Genomic DNA, 14,547 nt, shown 5'->3' with positions numbered 1-14,547 from the left:
GTAATGACTTTAAAGAATGTTTACTCAATAACTTATTCCCTTTGTTTCGAAATATTTAATAATTATTATCATTATTCTGCATTTCTACAGAAAATAATTTGTTATAGAATTGGAACAGAATTTAAACCCACTGGAAAAAATAAATAAAGGAACGTGCGCGCATTTTAAAAAGCATTAATTATTGAAAAAAGAAAGATGGGATTTGAGAAAAATATTAAATTATTATTACCCACTTAAATATACGTGAGTGGCAAGTCTCGATTATTAAGATTTATGTAAATTTAAACGTATAAAGAATGGTTTACAATAGAGAATAACTAGTTAATTGTGAAATAATTTATGTATGTATTTAGGACATTTTCAGATAACTATGTAGAGAGAAATATTCACAACCGCAATTGTTGACAATTTTCTAAAATTTGTCTCTACAAATAGTTTTGTTTAAAAATTTTACTTTGTTTAAAAAATTTTAAATAATTCTATTTTGATTTAATTACCAACTTTTAATTTTAAAAAAAAATTCCCAAGGTTCTGAGAAATATCGTACGAAATTGGTTTTGCTTAAATAGTTTGAAAAAATGTCCCTTAATTTCTGAAAGTTATAATTAATCGAAGTACTTTTTATTAAAAATATTCCCATAAATTACTAATTTGAATACAAATTAAAAACTTAAATTTTACATTTAGAAACTTTAAAATTAGTTTCTTTTATACTTGACACAAAATTATTATAGTAATAAAATTTTAATCTGAAAAAGAAATAAATTTTATTTATTTGAACGTTCAGAACTTAAGGAACATTCAAAATATTTTTATTTTTTTTATTTTTAATGGAATCGGTAAATTTTGAAAATATTTTTAACGAAGAAATAATTCGATCAATTGAAATTTTTGAATTTAAAAATTTACTGAGTAAAATAAAAAATATTGCAAATTAAAAATTGTTTACTATTTACGTAGTTAAGAATTAATTTCTTTAATATAAAAATAATTAAATTTAATAAAATACAAATTAAAAATAATTATATATAAAAATAAAAATAATTAAAAATTATTTGAACGTTTAAAACTTGTGGGTATAAAAAATACTCTTTCGAAAATATAAAAAAGTGATAAAACAAAATTTCTTTGAAACTCATTAAAAATATTCATATGAGTGAAAATTTCTTAGAAAATGAAATACCAAATTAAAAACGAATGTTGATTATGTCAGAAAATTATACACATATAAGTGAATCCTTCGATAACAACAATTCTTTTAGCAAATGACGTAGTTAGTCTGGAAATTATGAATTTTTCAACGGATTCCTTAATTATGACTATATCAGATAGTAATTAAGAGGTAAAAAACAATTTTGAAGAACAAATGATAAAATCTATTTTTAAAAACGAAAATTCTATTAAAAAATAATTACCACGAGGATTAATCACTGTTTTAATTACGTATTTTGTTTGCATATTGTTTGAGTCATATTTTACCCATATTCAGTCAAGTTTAATTAAATAATTTGGTATTTGCTATTTGAACGTTGATATAACTAATTATTAGCACATTTATTTTCCATTTGTGTACTTTTTAAATAAATAAAAAATTTTATTTCTTTTTTAAAAAAAAATTCCCGAATTTTAGGAATTTGAATTTTTTAATTTAAGGTTTAAATTTATAATCTCGATAAGATTATATTTTTTCTTTTTCGAATATGAATTATTTAGATATAAATTCCTTCCCGAAAAGGAAAGTTATTTTATAACATTTTATCGATTAGATTTAATTTTCAAAAAATCGGGGATATTTTATCGAATATAAATATCTAGTCATAAATTCTAGTCTCTTTAATTCAAAGATCTTTCTAATTTTCATACACTTAAAATTAATAGGTGAAAGAATTTGTGATTCTATTTTGAATATATTGCGACACGGAATTATATTCCCATGAAATTGTGAAATAAGAATATATCGCAAGAATGCGAAGACAGATTAAAAGAATTAAAATAATTTCCAGAAAGTACTCACCCTAACGAAACGCGGCTTATAATCCTCATCGTCGATATCTCCAGAAATTATAGGGACGTTCATGATAATGTCATTATACTTTCATTAAATTCTCCATTAATTGTTCTGACACTTTTCCAGTAGAAAAATTGCAAAAATAATTGTCGACACAATCACAAAATCAGCATTATGGAATTTACTGTATTATTATTATTCACACACGAAACACTTGTCAACACTGTAACTATATTCTATTCAGGTGAGACGCGCGTCCCGAACGAACCATTTGAAAACGAAGACTGTTCTCGACTGAAGATCGTGAAAAATTCAATTTTCCGATTAAACTCTCGGCGCTGTTTATTTTAAAAGCGAAAAATATACTGGAAAAGCGTTACTGCGACACGTCGCGATTAACTCGCACAACAAACAGGTGCTCAGGTGATGTTGCAGCGTACGTCATCCGTAACGAATTGAGCTTACATACCTGACACATCGGGAATTATTTAAAGGTCGTTCAAATTAATGCTGCTTCTTGCTCGGAAGTTAATTTCTCATCTCGTTTTGATTGAATTTAGTTTTGATTTTCCTTTCTTCGTGTAACTTTTAAACGAGTTAAAATTTTAAACATTCGATGTTAAAATCGACCGATGATCGGCTGGTTGTTGGTTTTGATCGCAACCGCGCGCCGACAGTTAACCGTTGTGCGCCGAGCCTAAATTTACACTGGCGTAGAATTTCTCTCATTCGCCTCCAAGGTGAAATTTTTTAAGTGCCTTGCTGATGATTACCTGCGGGATGATGAAAAAAAGAATTAGAGGACGACTGGACGAGTTCTCGTGTGAAATATTATATTTTAGCATCTCGCTCTTTTCTTGCGAGATGAAAAATTATAATCGAATCAGTATTGCAAAAATAAAAAGAAACCGAATATATTTTATAAAATACGAAAAAAGTACTATTTGCACTGTTTACAAATTTTTTTCATTATTTTAAATAATTTACAAAATAGAAAATTTATAATAAAAATGCAGAAAAACGAATGCTTTCTCTCGATATTAATATTATTTGCTAATGTCAATGACGCGAGAAAATCGTTTGTTTGCAGAATTTTCAGTTGTTAATTAACTTTAAAACTTTTATGAACTTTGGTTTTTTATAGTAATAACAATATAACGAGAATAATAAAAGGCAAAAAAATCTAGATACCTTGTTCTTTATGCAAGTTTCAACCATGTTCCAAAAGAGCAGTTTTTAACAATACAAAGAACTTTTAATTGCATGGTTTACGATGCTCTTTGTAGTTAAACATCATTTTATTGACAGCACTTCATGACGCGAGTTCTGTTGCCAAATACTGCGCCAAAAGAAAAGATATAATTTTTCTATTAACAAAAGTGTTATTATATTACTATAGAGAAAAATTATTATTATTGCAGAAAAGTTTGATACCTCTATTAAAAGAGAAAAATTCCGTTTATTAACTTTCTTCCAAACTTTGTTCTTGTAGAAATCAAATTGTTTTGATGGAAAGAGTAAAACTAATCAGAATCAGTTCTTCATTGAGAAGAGCAAATAATAAGGGTAGATTTTGTCACACGTAAAATGCGACAATAAACACTATTCACACGTTTCACTATTAAATTTTCGAAACTATAAAGTTGGAGTATTTACAAAGTTTAGATATTAATTTAATAAATAAAAAAACTAAAACAACACCGATAACAACAATAGCTTAACCGCCGAATCGCGCCACAAATGATCAACATAACCTACAAATGAGCATAGTTCAAAAAATTTAAAGGACAACATTACGACCAATCAAATGTCTGGATAATTTAACACTGCCACCTGGCGGCAGCGCAACGAAATAATTCAAATTCACAGTTTCCACACCCAAATTTTGTAAATTTTCTCAACACCTTTTGATTAAAAGAGTAATTAAAAATTCAAATATAAAACAAAAAAGTATATCCTCTGACTCCCTTTATAAATTTTATTTATTTTTCTCCAAGTATTTTTTTTAGTTTTCTTTCCTGCCGCATGCTATATTTTACTACATTATTCCCCCTCTATATTGTTCATATACTTCATGTCGTTGAAATTGTTTCTGCACGCGGTCGAATAGCTTTTGTTTCTTGTTTAAAATCTTTTTATAAAAAAGTTTGCAAAAGTGTCTCGCGAAAGCGCACCTCGGAATTATACAAATCCTGCTTTGCAGAAAATTTACACAAAGCTCGATCGACAAAGCGCAGGAAGTAAATCAAAAATGACTCAATTATCTACAGCCACCCACTCCCAAGCTTATAAAGATAAAACTAAACCTACAGACATTCGTAGCAGTAATATTAATGCTGCAAAAGGTAATTTATCATTTAAAAATAATAATAATAATAATAATTTATTTTTCACCACATTTTCATGCGGTAATATTTTTTGGTGCTTAATAAAAATGTCTGTCATTCTCGGTTTGAAGTTCTCCATTTATGGTCATGTCTTGGACCGGTTGTGATTTACCCACATTTTCATAAATTACTCCGATCTATAAAGTAAAATAAAGTAATAAGCATTTTTTAAGTGAATTATTTATTTTACATGCAATTAATGTTATTATAACAAGAATATACTGAAAAATTTTAATCTCTTACTCTTTAATTTATTATATTTAATAATTACCATAATTACATTCATAATTATATTTATGAAAAATTATAAATAATTATAGTATAAGTAATATAAAGGACTTCGTAATATAAAATTAGATTTTGAATACAAATGGCTCTGTTTAATTCAATTTAAATTGATTGCTTTTTATTTTCGTTAGTAACTTTGAGGTTATGTCTATCTTTTTGTTGAAATCGTTAAAATTTTTTAATCAAATTTTTCTTTTTTTATATTATTTAATTGTATACAGGTTAATAAATAATTTGTCAATTTTCAGCTGTCAGTGATGCAATTCGCACCAGTTTGGGTCCTCGAGGAATGGACAAAATGGTAATTTGCTAAAATTATTTTATATATATTATCTTATATATTTTTATATAGTTAATTGAAGATTTTATTTAATCGATTCCTTTTTTAGATTCAAGCAGCAAATGGCGAAGTTACTATAACAAATGATGGAGCAACTATTTTGAAAGAAATGAATGTTGTCCATCCTGCAGCAAAAATGGTACAATACAATAACTATTAATTTCCAAATTAAATAAAGAATATTTATAATTTATTTTTTATTTATAATTTACAAGTTATAAATTTACAAATTTTCTTTATTTCCAGTTGGTTGAATTGTCAAAAGCTCAGGACTCTGAAGCCGGTGACGGAACAACTAGTGTCGTTATTGTAGCTGGTGCACTTTTAGAAGCTGCAGATAATTTGCTGCATAAAGGAATCCATCCAACTTCGATCAGTGAGGCTTTCCAAATTGCAGCCACGAAAGCTGTTGAAATTTTAATGGATTTACGTGTAACTGTCAATTTGTCCGATAAAGCATCACTTGTCGAAACAGCTGCTACCTCCTTAAATTCTAAAGTAATTTTCTACTTTCTATACAGGGTTTTTGATTTTTTTACATTTTTTGAGAATTTTTTAATTTAATTAATTAAAAATGTAATATTTAAACTTTTCCTTGTTTGCAGGTTGTTTCTCAGCACTCAGGTATTTTGGCTCCTTTGGCAGTGGATGCTGTGCTTAAAGTTACCGAACCCGGAAGAGAGAATTCCGTTGACTTGAAGGTAAACAATAACTTTCTTTATCTGATAATTGAAAATAGTTGAAAAATTATAAAAATTATAACTCAAGATAAAAAGATGGGCAAGAAAATGAAAGAATGAATTTTTTAGGACATCAAAGTGATTAAGAAACTTGGTGGAACCATTGAAGATACGGAACTGATCGATGGTCTCGTGTTCACCCAGAAGAGCTCGAACGTCAATGGACCAAGACGCATTGAGAAGGCTAAAATCGGTCTCATCCAGTTCTGTTTATCTCCACCTAAAACTGACGTAAGTGCTGAAGATTTGACATTAATAACTAGATTTATACTTTTCCAGCAATTTGAGAGATATGAAATAATTTTGTTTTCGTTTACAGATGGATCACAATGTCGTTGTCTCCGATTATTCAGCGATGGATCGTGTCTTGAAAGAAGAAAGAGCCTACATTCTCAACATTGTGAAACAGATCAAAAAGGCTGGTTGTAATGTTCTCCTAATTCAGAAATCAATTCTTCGTGATGCCCTAAGTGACCTTGCGATTCACTTTTTGGACAAAATCAAGGTCATGGTCATCAAGGATATCGAACGTGAGGACATTTCATACGTTTGCAAAACTCTTGGATGCAGACCGATTGCCTCCTTGGATCACTTTACAGCTGAGAATCTCTCAAGTGCTGAATTGTGCGAAGAAGTCGCAACTGGAAATTCGAAATTCGTTAAGGTGAGATTTATTCCTAGAATGATTGCAATAATATGAATTTTATGGTTTTTATTACAAGTGTATTAAAATTTTATTCTACAGATCACTGGAATCCAGAATCCAGGACGTACGATTACAATCGTGGTTCGTGGAAGTAACAAATTAGTTTTGGACGAAGCTGACAGGTCTCTGCATGATGCTCTTTGTGTCATCCGTTGCTTAGTTAAGCAAAAGGCATTGATTGCTGGAGGAGGTGCACCGGAAATTGAATTAGCTCTGAAACTCGCAGCTTATGCACAAACTCTTGGAGGCGTAGACGGCTATTGCGTTCGTGCTTACGCAAACGCTCTGGAGGTTTGTTTCTATCAAAATATATGTTTTAAAAAATATTAAAAAATAGTTTTTTCAACAAGAGCTAAAATTTGTTTTTTTACTAAAAAAAACTCATTACAGGTTATTCCAAGTACATTGGCCGAAAACGCAGGTTTGAATCCAATTGCCACCGTGACGGAGCTTAGAAATCGTCACTCTCAAGGGGAAATCTTAACAGGAATAAACGTGCGAAAAGGAGCCATTACCAACATGTTCGAGGAGAAAGTCTTTCAACCACTTTTAGTGTCCACCAGTTTAATAACGCTTGCTTCCGAAACCGTTCGCAGTATATTAAAAATTGATGACATCATTAATACCATGCAATAATTATATTTCCACATTCAGCTTTTTTCGGATATTATTTCATCACATTTTCACTGACAAAGTTTTGTTTTTTTTTATAATAAACAGTACACAATAAAGTTATTTAAAAAATAGATCTTTTGTTATGATTTCTTAAAAAAAATTTCGATTCGAAGAGGAAACTTGACCTTTTAGATTGTTGAGAAAAGTAATTGTTAAGTTTTAAAGGTAATTGATGAATCAATTCCAGACTTCGTAATCGATAATTAATTTTAAAAAATTAGCAAAAAGTAGTTTTCAAACTAAAAAAAAGTAGAATTAAACTTGACGACCAAAAAACCTCGTTTTAGACACTTCACAAAACTGACAAAAATTCCATTCTATATTTTATTTTCCTGACTTTTTCCAAATTTTCTTCAAAAATATTTACTTCTTTCTTATCTTGTCAATAAATTAATTTCCTGCAACGAATTTTATTATTCATGCAAGAATTTAAATATTTATAAAAATAATTTAATTCTTGCGAAGAATTTTATACAACTTTTTAAATAATTCATTTCTTTCGCCTAATTTTATGCAAATTCTAATTTAAATAATTGATTTAGTGAGAAATATTTATTATTCATTAAAAGAATTGAATTCTTAAGAAATTTGTTGCAAAAAATTTTTTAAATCATGAATTTTGTTCGGAAATTTTATGAAAATAGTAGATATTGAAAATCATTGAATTGAGAATAATTTTTGAAAATAATTAAACTTTACAAAGAATTCTATTATAATTTTGAACAATGATTGAATGTCTATGTGGTATTTTATTAAATTTTTTTGAAAATAATTGAATTCCTAAAAAGATAAAATCGTTTGCAAACGATTTTATTAGAATTTTTTTAAATAATTGAATTCCTGTAAAATTTTATTAAAAATAATTGAAATCTAGCGATGAATTTGATTAATTTATAAAAACAATTGAATAGTTGCTAAGATTTTTTTTAAAATTTTCAAAAATGATTGAATTCCTGAGAAGAATTTTATTATTTTTGAAAATAATTGAATTCTCCATAAGAATTTTATTAACATTTTTAAAAAATTGAGTTTCCGTAAAAAATGAATGTTTTTATTAGTGATAGTAATTGAATTATTGTGAAGAATTGTATAAAAATTTTGTTAAATAATTAATTTCTTAATTAGTAATTTCTTAATTCTTCTTAATAATTAATTTCTAATTAATTTAATTAATTGAATTCCTGTGGAAATTTTATCAAATTTTTTTTAAATAATTGAATTTTGGATGAATTTTATTATTTTTTTTTAAATAATTGAATTTGTTTGCGAAATTTTATGAAATTACTAGATATTGTAAATAATTGAATTTCGAATATTTTTTGAAAAGAAATGAATCTTTTTAAAGAATTTGATTATACTTTTTGAGAATAGTTTTTTGATTTTTAGTATTAACGAATTTAAAGTAGTGGGTTTAGTAGTAGTAGGTTTTAGTAGATGAGTGCGAAGCCTGCATTTGAAGAAAAAAGTAGAACTTTGTGTAAAATGTTTTTATTTTTATTAAAATATTAATTTCAATAAATCTTACGTTTACTGTATGTACTCAATAATACTTGATTTAATAACAAAATTTTATTTTAGTCTATGGAAAGAAGAAATTAAAGAAAAACAGTATGTTATAATTATATAACCGTCGAAGAATTCACAATAATAACTTGCTATAAAACTATATAATACGTAAAATACATAAACCATTTGATTAAAATATTTATTCTAAATTAAAAAAAAAAGGAAGAGCTATTTTCTTTCAATCACAAAATTAATGCATTGAATGCCTATTATATAAATATTATAATATATATAAAAGTTTCAACTGGTTGAAAGCGATATATTGAATAACTATTTGAATATATAATTTATATTCATCGTTATTGTCATGATTTAAAATTATTTAACAAATACAGAGACTACTATACTATCTTGTAAATTCTAATCTAAATTGGAATCATAGTCATTTATCTACCTAATAAACATTAATCTTCTTCTCTTTAAGTACTCTACATTGTTAGTAGAAAGTGTTCTTTCAATTCAGTCAAAAATTCCTTCATTCATTTAAATGCGAAAACTTATAGAAAAAGTTATGAAAATACAAACTAATTCCAATTTTGTGCGTTTCAATTTTAAAAAACATTATCTGAAACTATCAGTGAAAATCTAAAATTGTATAAAAAAATAAATCAATTATATTTTATACACCTATATTGGATATTGAAAAAAGTTGCTAAAAAAATGTAATTGGTCGATTGCGCATTTGTACAAAATTTGACTTAAGAACCTAATGTCAACAAATAATCTACAAGTAACTTGATTAGTTTTTCATCAGTTTAGTAACCTTAGGAATTTGATGATTTTCTGAGCATGTATTTTCTTTGAAAATACGTTATTTTCACCACTTGGGATGAATTTGATGGAAACTCCATTGCTGGTATGTATTGTAAATATCACAGGGCATTAACGATAATTGATGAGTTTGTGGATGAAGAGCTACACATTTTTTATGTACTCTATGTAGAAGAGTTTTTGTTTTCTGTAAATAAATTCAAAAAGGGTGAATTATAAATTCACACTAAAGGATGAATTCTTTATTAGGTTTATAAATGAAATACCTCATCATACTGCCAAGGACCGTCAACAGTTCCTTGTCGACAAAATACTAATTTTACACCTTGTCCATCTGCTTCCACGCAACGCTCACCGACTCCCAATTGTCCCTTTGCATTCAGTCTCATAAGCTAAGAAATAATTATAATATAGTACGATGATAATTATAATCTAATACTTAACAAATATATGAATGCTAAAAATTTGCTTACTTGGTTGTTTCCAAATCCATGGCAATAGGATGTAGCCATTAGACTAGGGGGTGAATGTGCCATGGTGTCCAAACACGCTGAAGTTGCCACGCTTACTAACTAAAAATATTGTTTCTTAAATTAGGTAACTTTTCTCCAGGATGAATTTAACGATTTTAAATGTGACGCGCTAAGAAGCAATTTTTTTAGTTTAAACACAGAAACTTTTAATTAACAAGGTAAATGTAATACCAACATAATTAAAATAACTTGTTTCTTAGGTTCATTTTCTCTAATAAAATTAAAATAAAATAATTGTTAACAATGAAATACCTCGCCCCAGTGAATATTTGGCGGTAATTCTGGAAACTTGTCAAGAACGTCATAAGCTACATTATCCATGTACCATTGGAAACTTTTGCACTGTTTTCGTTTCTTGAAAAGAAGCTGCTCAGTAATATCGCCATGATCCAATAATCTCGCTAATGGTTCTCTTGTGTAAAAGAATTCTTTATGCTTATCGTCGAACCAAGTTTCAATAACCCTTTTATAATTCTACAATGGAATGAAAGAATCACAAATAACACAAATTAATATCATTAACATACTAATAAATTTTTTAATAGATTGCACAAGTTAATTTCCAGATGAAATTTTAACTTTTTCGCTGACCCTAAAAAATATTCTGAATCACTCTAAAAATGATTAGATATTCAAAAAAATGTTCTATTACATTTATTGACAAATTTCTCTAAAATGTAAAATTATTCGAAAACATCAATGATTTTATTTATAAAATATTTAATCATTATTATTTTTTCATTAAAATTAAGATTTTGAAAAATTTTAAATTCAAACCTTTTGAAATTCAATAACTTTTAAGAATATTAATATTATTATTATTATTATAAAACATGAAGATATCGATTTCTTCATGTTTTATAATAATTAAAGATAACCGAGTGAGACTTTTATTATTTTTTAAAACAATGAAAATTCTTCTGATAAATATTGTTTTTTATGAAAATAATTTAATTTTGCAAAGAATTTTATTAAAATTCCTAAACATAATTGAATTTCGGAGAAGAATTTTATTATTTATAAAAAAAATTAAAATTTTGACCAGAATTTTTTTTTAATTTTTGAACATAATTTAATTTCTGCTAAGTATTTTATTACTTTTAAAAATAATTAAAAATGTCTGCAATCATTTGTAACATATCCAAAATTCCATTTTTTTTGTGTATTTTTAATTAAAATTCTTTTATAAATCCATTATTTTTAATAATTAATTAAATATAAATTAAATTATTGTGCAAAATCTTATTAAAATAGTAAATATTAAAAATCACTGAACTGAGAAAAATTTTTGAAAATAATATTAAAACTTTGCAAAGAATGTTATTAAAATCTTTGAAAATAATTAAATTTTAGCGAAGTATTTTGTTATTTATAAAGATAATTGAATTTTGCAAAGAATTTTATTGAAATTCCTGAAAATAATTGAATATTTCTAAGAAGAATTTTATTATTTTTGAAAATAATTTAATTCTTATGATGAAGATTGTTATTTATGAAAATAATTGAATTCTGCAAGGAATTTTATTAAAATTCATGTAAATAATTGAATATTTATGTGAAGTATTTTATTATTTATAAAGATAATTGAAATTATAACAAGAATTTTATTAAAATTTTTGAAAATAATTTAATTTCTGGGAAAATTTTTATTATTTTTCAAAATAATTGAATTCTTATGATGAATATTGTTATTTATGAAAATAATTGAATTTTGTAAAGAATTTTATTAAAATACCTGAAAATAATTGAATTTCTGGAAAGATTTTTTTTATTTTTGAAATAATTGAATTCTTATGATGAATATTGTTATTTATGAAAATAATTAAATTTTGCAAAGAATTTCATTAAAATTCCTGAAAATAATTGAATTTCTTAGAAGAATTTTGACATTTATCAATATAATTAAATTCTTTCCAAGATTGCGTTACAATTTTTAAAATAGTATTAAATATATTTAAAAATGTATCTAATTTCAAAAGAATTGTAATCACAATTTTTCTAAATTATTAGTTCCACAGAATTATTAATTAATAGTATGAAAAATTCAAATTTCCTTGACCAATTCAATGAAATATTTATTGAAATTTGTTGCTTACGATTGTAATGAGCGGTCCTTTCTTTTTTTGCGCGAGTTTGCCAAAATTGTAAGGCATAAAACCTCGATAAACATGACCAACGTGTGAGCAAGGAACCCACAGTATGCTGCCTCCACACTGCCAGATTTTGAAAGACAATTCAAAATTCTCTCCTCCCCAGACGAGTAGTCCTTCATCGTAGCCACCCAATGATATAAAGTATTTTCGATTTATTGCAAATAGTCCACCTGCATGTGTTGGTGACCTAATTTAAAAGAGAAATATAAATTACGATATTATATTTTATTATAATAATTATAATAATAATTTTTATTCACCTGTATGGCATACTACTGTGTTCTCGAGTTTTCGACTCTCGATTTGGCAATTCATTTTCTTTATACAACATTCCCCATTCGAAAATTCCCCTGTACAGACGGCCTTCGTGATAAACTTGTCGATATTCAAAAGTCTTGTGATCGATTCCATCGATTACGGGAACAGTCATCACGTTACTATTGAGAATCAAAAATTATTTTCAATAATCAAACTCAATTTTTAAAATCAGTATAAAATTTATGAAATGAATTTCAAACCTGTTGAGAGCAATCGGAGCTAATAAAGGCGGCAGCCAATTGGTATTAACTTCACAATGGGCATCTAAGAAGACAATAACTTCTCCCTTTGCTTCTCGAGCTCCACGTGATCTGGTTCGAATCAAACCTTGTCTCTCATGATTTCTTATTAGTTTCACTTTACCATCCCATTTCTCTATGTAGGACTCCAATTCTCCTCTCAAATTTTCTGAAAAAAATTCAAATTAACGGAAATTATTTCATTATCTTCGGTACTGATTTCTTTTAACATTATTATTAACGAACCTTTATCCGAAAAATCGTCTACAAGAAGAACTTCTTCTAAAAATTCAGGTGGCGTTCTATTTATCACGGTGTGCACCGTTCTCATTAACACCGAGAAACCTTCATTGTGAAAAACAATAATAACACTCGTACGTGGCAAATTTTTAGGATAATCCCAGTGTTTGCATCTAGAGAAAGAAAGCAGAAAAAATAATTAACTATGACAGTAAATTAATTACTTTAGAATTTAAAAGTGACATTACTCATCAGGTCTTGAGTCAGGAATTGATCTATCCGGAGAAATTTCGTCTGAGCACACCATATTCATTCCATATTCTGCTTCCGATTGTTGAACGTCATTTTGTTGATCTTCTCTTAAAATATGTGGCTTTCCATCTTCTCCTGGTCCAGTTCTTGGCTTTACATTCGTAGGTTCAAAATTACCCAAACCATCCACCGCAACAGGTTTCTAAAAATTTTGAGATTTAATTACTATTTGTTTACTATATTTCATCTAAAAGTAAATATTAAAAGAATATTTTTTTAGTATTAAAAAAGTTACCTGCACGATATTTTTTATTAGATATCCTTTAATGGAGTTAACATGATCTTTCGAAGCAAAAGACAGAAATGCATAAATTATTAAAGTGGCCAAGCAAAGCCAAGCACATAATTGAAATAAGCGGTTTCTTCTTATCTGCACAATTCGCATGTTTGAATAATTTTATAAACTGTAAAAGAATTTAAAGAACATATTATGCATTTTTTAAGATAACCCTAAACAAACACGTTTATCTCAAGTACAAATACAATCAAGTTTACTTCTAAATCTTTCCAAACATTTAAATTGTTCTTACTGATTATTATGTTATTATTATTATTATTGTTAAGTAAATACAAAGGCATTCAAAATATTAACATTTTTAATAAATATTTATCTATATGAAATCGTGATTAAATCAAACAAAAGTAGAATCGAAACATTTGTTGCGAGTTAAAAAAAACAGATTCAGCAAACACTCATTGTGTCATCATTTTTTTAAAATTCTTTTCAGATTTCCAGAATTTATTAATAAGAGAATTTCGGTCAAATAGTTTTGAAAATGTCACTGTGGTCATTAACTTCTTAACCTATTTGTTATGACTTGTTGCTATTTAATAATAAGAAAAGAAAAATTTCACTCACTTTGCATGTAGAAGTAAACGGAATGACTTAAAAGTACAAAACTAATGTCTATTTATTGTCGTATTTATTATCTATTTTAAGTGAATAACAAATATTTAAAGCTAAAAAACACCCGTTATTTATTGACAATCACGACATATGCAAGCCAACGTGTCTTGTGTTCACTTTCCAAGCCCTCATCTCATCACTGTACACACACTCTCAGCAGTGCAGACTACCTTTATAAAATATATCATATTTAAATTTATAAAAATGCTAATTTGAATTTTAGTTGATAAATATTATTCTTTTGATAATTTTCTAAAAATTTCTTGTCTAGTTGTAATTTTTTTTTTACAATTTAATTAATTTCAATTATTTCACATTTGAAGACAGAAGCGGGAAACTGAAATTTCATTTCTCCAATGAAATT

The 14,547-nt window shown here is 26.7% G+C and overlaps 3 protein-coding genes across 4 annotated transcripts in view; 1 reads left to right on the top strand and 2 right to left on the bottom strand.

Moving 5' to 3' along the window:
- LOC122511205 (rhophilin-2) overlaps positions 1-3,756 on the bottom strand; it is a 77,445-nt gene extending 73,689 nt beyond the window's left edge. The window contains exons 1-3 of one of the 2 annotated variants that reach the window (XM_043626319.1): positions 3,443-3,756; positions 3,200-3,347; positions 2,015-2,781 (exon numbers count right to left, since the gene is read on the bottom strand). In XM_043626319.1, coding sequence (XP_043482254.1) covers positions 2,015-2,077 — 63 coding nt within the window. In that variant the 5' untranslated portion in view covers positions 2,078-2,781; positions 3,200-3,347; positions 3,443-3,756. Of the gene's footprint in view, positions 1-2,014; positions 2,782-3,199 lie in introns of both variants that reach the window. The other variant, XM_043626320.1, reaches the window with a different exon arrangement.
- Positions 3,757-4,061: 305 nt separating this feature from the next.
- LOC122511297 (T-complex protein 1 subunit delta) lies at positions 4,062-7,215 on the top strand. Its single transcript, XM_043626447.1, has 9 exons — positions 4,062-4,353; positions 4,932-4,984; positions 5,073-5,162; positions 5,270-5,521; positions 5,629-5,724; positions 5,833-5,994; positions 6,083-6,427; positions 6,509-6,760; positions 6,860-7,215. The coding sequence occupies exons 1-9, from the start codon at positions 4,260-4,262 to the stop codon at positions 7,103-7,105; spliced, it is 1,590 nt and encodes a 529-aa protein (XP_043482382.1). The 5' UTR covers positions 4,062-4,259; the 3' UTR covers positions 7,106-7,215.
- A 1,794-nt stretch (positions 7,216-9,009) lies between these two features.
- LOC122511288 (N-acetylgalactosaminyltransferase 7) lies at positions 9,010-14,314 on the bottom strand. The gene is made up of 11 exons (XM_043626438.1): positions 14,136-14,314; positions 13,512-13,680; positions 13,213-13,418; positions 12,971-13,137; positions 12,686-12,893; positions 12,428-12,604; positions 12,111-12,354; positions 10,267-10,488; positions 9,955-10,053; positions 9,748-9,873; positions 9,010-9,668 (listed from the first exon to the last, which is right to left on the bottom strand). The coding sequence occupies exons 2-11, from the start codon at positions 13,659-13,661 to the stop codon at positions 9,528-9,530; spliced, it is 1,740 nt and encodes a 579-aa protein (XP_043482373.1). The 5' UTR covers positions 13,662-13,680; positions 14,136-14,314; the 3' UTR covers positions 9,010-9,527.
- Between the last annotated feature and the right edge of the window lie 233 nt (positions 14,315-14,547).

The sequence above is a fragment of the Leptopilina heterotoma genome, unplaced genomic scaffold (genome assembly GCF_015476425.1).
Source record: "Leptopilina heterotoma isolate Lh14 unplaced genomic scaffold, ASM1547642v1 Lhet_81, whole genome shotgun sequence".
Classification (NCBI taxonomy): domain Eukaryota; kingdom Metazoa; phylum Arthropoda; class Insecta; order Hymenoptera; family Figitidae; genus Leptopilina; species Leptopilina heterotoma.
Note: the sequence above shows the minus strand (reverse complement) of the source record. Positions and strands in the feature narration are given on the sequence as shown.

What these genes read in the sequence shown, in the direction of transcription:
- LOC122511297 (XM_043626447.1), top strand. Translation starts at nt 4,260, where the DNA reads ATGACTCAATTATCTACAGCCACCCACTCCCAAGCTTATAAAGATAAA. An exon ending in CTCGAGGAATGGACAAAATG is followed by an intron (nt 4,985 to 5,072) that starts GTAATTTGCTAA and finishes TTCCTTTTTTAG; the next exon opens with ATTCAAGCAGCAAATGGCGA. An exon ending in GAAATTCGAAATTCGTTAAG is followed by an intron (nt 6,428 to 6,508) that starts GTGAGATTTATT and finishes TTTATTCTACAG; the next exon opens with ATCACTGGAATCCAGAATCC.
- LOC122511288 (XM_043626438.1), bottom strand. Translation starts at nt 13,661, where the DNA reads ATGCGAATTGTGCAGATAAGAAGAAACCGCTTATTTCAATTATGTGCT. An exon ending in TAATAAAAAATATCGTGCAG is followed by an intron (nt 13,419 to 13,511) that starts GTAACTTTTTTA and finishes CAAAATTTTTAG; the next exon opens with AAACCTGTTGCGGTGGATGG. An exon ending in CAAATATTCACTGGGGCGAG is followed by an intron (nt 10,054 to 10,266) that starts GTATTTCATTGT and finishes CAATATTTTTAG; the next exon opens with TTAGTAAGCGTGGCAACTTC.